We start from the raw sequence: 5,000 nt of genomic DNA on the forward strand, positions 1-5,000 counted from the left end.
ATCTTCGTTGTCTTGTTCGTTGCAACCATCTCATTTAAGTAAGAGAGAAACACTGAAGGTTTTCATTCTTTTCACTGAGAATTCATCCAGTGATGTCAGTCACTGAAAAGACACCTGGACTGATTCCTGTCATTTCATGACCCTTGTAGTTTAATAATTATGTACAGGGATGAACTGAATAGTCCTTTAAAATGGATAATATTTCGAAAGATAAACGAAACGACAGAGTATGCCAAAGTTAAATAAATATTAATTCACGTCTATTACCCAGATTTTATCGCATAAACAGGTTTAGAAACACACCCAAGCCCCGGACCGCCCCCGCCCCCCCTCCCCCCAAAAAAAAAAGTTAGAAAGGTACAAGGAAGATTTTCGAACCCAAAACGATGTATCAGTATGCAATGAAGATCTACTAAACGAAGGCCACGCCAACGGTCACTGCGAAGGTCAGTGCCAGAGAAATGGTGCTAGGGTCAAAGGCGTTCCCCGCCCCGCCCCCGCCCCCTCCTCGATTGCCCTATATATAGCGAATCCAGGAACTTAATCATCAGTCTATTACTAGACAACATCCGACAACATGAAGTTTGTAAGTACTGGATTATGGATGGCTGGATGTATTGTTCTGTAAGATACGAAACTATTTCCGTTTGCAAAACGTAGAATACGGCTTATGGGTGGGAGGACATTAGATGCTAAAATGCTGAATATAAAAAAAGGGCATTCTCCAGCAAATGTGATCTGAAGAGTGAAATTCAATGCTCTGTCAAAGCAGAATTTTGTAAGGATCCAAAACAAGAAAAGGAACACAAAAGATTCTTGTCGCCAGACTTACAAGCTTTAAGAATTTAATTGAAATATATAATTACTCTACGTAAACATTCTATAGTAACTCAAGAAAATGAATGGTGAATTGTCTAATGACTTTAATATAAAGAAAATAAGAGATATATTACTTTCTGCATCTCCACACATATTTGATAGGAGAGTCAAAATCCCCATTGGTCGAGAGATCTATAGTGCTTTTAAATTATAACGAGTTTTTTCATTATTAGGTGATCATCGCTGCCCTGGCCACCGTGGCCCTTGCTGCCCCTCAGTACAGCTACGATGCCCCTGCTGGCCGCTCCAGCGCCGATTCCTCCGAAGAAGTAGCTATCTTGAGGGACGAGAGAGTCCACGAAGACGACGGCAAATACAACTTCGACTTCGAATCCGAAAATGGCATCAGGTTCTCCGAGGCTGGATCTCCCGACGGAGATGAGGACGCCATCGTCAGTGCTGGACAATACTCGTGAGTTTCTCCACGGTCTCTCTCAAACGTTCTTGAATTAAAAAGTTAAATATGGAGTCGATAATGATAGACTACTTGCTTTGAAATACTGTAAAATTACATTTTGTTATCCTTGCAGCTACACTGCTCCTGACGGTACCGAAGTCGTCGTGAAATATGTCGCCAACGAGAACGGCTTCCAGCCCCAGTCCGACCTTCTTCCAGTAGCCCCCGAATTCCCCCACCCACCCAATTTCCCCAGTTCGTGCTGGACCAGATCGCCTTCGCTGCTGAGGAAGACGCCCGCCGTGCCCGTGATGGCTCTCGTGAGGCTCCCTTCCAGGTCCTACGGCGCCCCCAGTAATCTCCTTTGACCCAAAAGACAACTTTTCGAAGCTGTGATCACAAATTACTCATGTATTTATTCTATTTATAATAGAATTTTATCAGAAAATTATTTAGTTTGTTTTCTTTACATATGATATAAGGAATCAGCTTATCTATGCACACCCCCCATCCATACATCTAGTGATGATGGGACATTATTCAAAATAGCACCTTATTAAGTGATTGATTATATTGGTGTTCTGTCTGTCGATGGAAAATGGCATCCGGATCTTAGAGCCATAGATCTCCAAACGAGATAGTTAATATTAGTTATTATAAGACAGATATGCTTGAATATAAGCTTCAACATACGTGAAGGTCCTGATTTCTTTACAGCTACACTTTTTTCAGACGGTAATGAAGTCGGTGTGAAATACCGTTCAATGCCTAGTTCGACAACCTTCTATAGTAGATTTACATCAACCGTGCATCTAATGTATAAAGCCATTCCGTAACGCCGCTCCTGATTGGCTGTTGATAAACCAATGACAGGGCTGGAAACTCTCAGTCTCTCGAGAGAGTTCACATAGGCAGGATGTATGTTCCACTTCTCCTGTGAGGGATACGTCTTTCAAAAGTATCCCTTAGGAGATTTGGAACATACATCCTGCCTATGTGAACTCTCGAGAGAGACAGAGAGTTTCCAGCCTTGCGACTGGCTTATCAACAGCCCATCAGGAGCGTCGTAAGGGACTGGCCTAGACATCGGATGCACAGTTGATGCGAATCTACCATAGTAGTTCCCTGATTCCTACCTTCGCTTCCGATTACTTAAGTGAAGCTCCATAGAAGCGTTACGAGGCCACTCAGCAAAACCTTTGATATAAAAGCAACTGCTCGATACTTTTGTGACTTTCTCTGTATTTCAGTCTCTTTATAAATCAAATAAAATATTCCATGAAATTCCTATGCTTTCACATATAACACTCTTGACTTCTAATTGCTAAAATATTTGCGGACTCACGTTAACTACGTACAGTTGGAGGAGACATAAATCCAGCTTAGACTAAATAGAAGCGTCGTATGTCCCGAAAACTCCTGAAGTTTGAATGGAAATGTCAAGGTTTTGAATTTTTGTATATTAATGGTTACAGATATGTCGTACAAAGTTATCTGTGCAACGGGAAATACAATACATTCCTTTCTGAAGAGCGAAGATTAATTTAGAGTTTTTACTCGTATATACTGAAACTTGAAGTTCTCTCAGTTGATGCAAATATAGGCGGCGTTGACTGGGGGTGCACATTAATTTTTCAACATTATTTTTATTTTTTACAGTATAGAGAATAATTGTCAAATATACGTAACGAACCACCCTTATTATTCAAACACAAACATACATACATATACATACATACATATGTGTGTGTTTGTGTGAATTTGTGATGGGATTTATTTACAAATATGTGTATGAAACTATATATGTGTACAGACACACACACATACATATATCTAGAGTATATATATAGATATATATATATATATATATATATATATATATAATATATATATATATATATATATATATGTATATATATATATATTTGTGTGTATATGTGGTACAAAAGTTTTTTTTCGTGTGGTTCAATTACTTATAGATCCCTAGGGGTAGTTTTTATGTTTTTTCTTTTCAATTTACATTACCGCAATATAGCCCATGACTGTGGGAAGTATTAGCATAATGGGAGAGGCCGAGAGAAAAACATAAAAAATGTACAAACGTTATTCCATTATGCCCATAACTCATTCATTAATCTTTTCCATTATACAATTCAAAAAAAAAAAAAAAATGTAGGATATTATATGTTTTTGAATAGTTACTCCAGTGGCCAGAGAGGTAATTTTTAAGCTGAAAATAGAATAAGACCTTTCATTCAGTCACTCATATATTCTTCAATTTTGACGACAAATTTAAAGTATTGTCTACTTAAATGGTGCTCTTCCTTTTTCGGAAATAAATATTTAAAACCCTTTGTACAGGTGATGTCATTCTACAGGTCATATTATCTGACTCAAACTTTGCTCAAAATTCAAAACCTTAACAACTTAATTCAAACTTCACCACGTCTTCAGGACATCGTTGCAATTTATCCCACCTAAGTTGAGTTTGTACTTCTTCGGATTATATCCATAGATAATGATAGGTTTAACATGTTACTTTCACATGTTTTCTATGCATATTCTTAATTTAGGTCTCATAGGTAAAAAAAGAGAAAGCCACTAAATAAATCGAATATTCTATTTGATAAATAAATAGAATAAATATATAGCAGTTCGTGATCACAGCTTCAAGAAATCCCCTTTAAGGTCAAAGGAGATTACTGAGGGGCGCCGTAGGACCTGGAAGGAGCCTCTCGAGAGCCATCACGGGCACGGCGGGCGTCTTCCTCAGCAGCGAAGGCGATCTGGTCCAGCACGAACTGGGGAATTGGGTGGGGGAATTCGGGGGCTACTGGCAGAAGGTCGGACTGGGGCTGGAAGCCGTTCTCGTTGGCGACGTATTTCACAACGACTTCGGTACCGTCAGGAGCAGTGTAGCTGCAAGGATAACAAAATGTAATTGTACTGTGTTTCAAAGGAAAATAGTTTATCATTATCGACTTTATATTCAATGTTTTAGTTCAAAGTCATTTAAAAGAGACCGTGGAGAAACTCACGAGTATTGTCCAGCACTGACGATGGCGTCCTCATCTCCGTCGGGAGATCCAGCCTCGGAGAACCTGATGCCATTTCGGATTCGAAGTCGAAGTTGTATTTGCCGTCGTCTTCGTGGACTCTCTCGTCCCTCAAGATAGCTACTTCCTCGGAGGAAATCGGCGCTGGAGCGGCCAGCAGGGGCATCGTAGCTGTATTGAGGGGCAGCAAGGGCCACGGTGGCCAGGGCAAGCGTGATAACCCTGATTTGTTTTGAGATATATTATCATTAGATAAATAAATAAACAAATAGATACTGGAGAAGTCAACGGTTTGCATTTCCTAGTGAACAAATGAAGAGAGAATTTTTGATAAATATTTTGTTGGAATTGACCTAAAGCTCTTAATTCCTTGTAGAATTAATTGTGAAAACCATAATATGAAATCTGATATACTCTAAACTTGTAGGCTTAATGTAGCTTGTCAACAAGAATCTTTTATTTATTCTTCCCTTACTTCTTATCCATGTAAAATTCTCTTTTACAAAAAACCAGCATTTTAATCACCATTAAATAGGTTCCCGGTAGAATATTCTTCTTTTCAAAATTCTACACTCTTAAGGCTGTCTTGCTGATGAAATTTTTTTCTAACAATGTGTCAAGCTCTCCTGCCTCAGGTAAGTCTAGTTTTTTATTTTTTCAGACTACAG

At 39.0% G+C, this 5,000-nt stretch overlaps 1 protein-coding gene and 1 pseudogene across 1 annotated transcript; one reads left to right on the plus strand and one right to left on the minus strand.

Moving 5' to 3' along the window:
• Window positions 1-551: 551 nt before the first annotated feature.
• Window positions 552-1,644, plus strand: LOC135206879 (cuticle protein AMP1A-like). The gene is made up of 3 exons (XM_064238359.1): window positions 552-586; window positions 1,053-1,291; window positions 1,410-1,644. The coding sequence occupies exons 1-3, from the start codon at window positions 578-580 to the stop codon at window positions 1,642-1,644; spliced, it is 483 nt and encodes a 160-aa protein (XP_064094429.1). The 5' UTR covers window positions 552-577.
• A 2,286-nt stretch (window positions 1,645-3,930) lies between these two features.
• On the minus strand, window positions 3,931-4,533 carry LOC135206563 (cuticle protein AMP1A-like; annotated as a pseudogene).
• Between the last annotated feature and the right edge of the window lie 467 nt (window positions 4,534-5,000).

This window comes from Macrobrachium nipponense, chromosome 31, assembly GCF_015104395.2.
Source record: "Macrobrachium nipponense isolate FS-2020 chromosome 31, ASM1510439v2, whole genome shotgun sequence".
In the NCBI taxonomy this organism is placed as follows: domain Eukaryota; kingdom Metazoa; phylum Arthropoda; class Malacostraca; order Decapoda; family Palaemonidae; genus Macrobrachium; species Macrobrachium nipponense.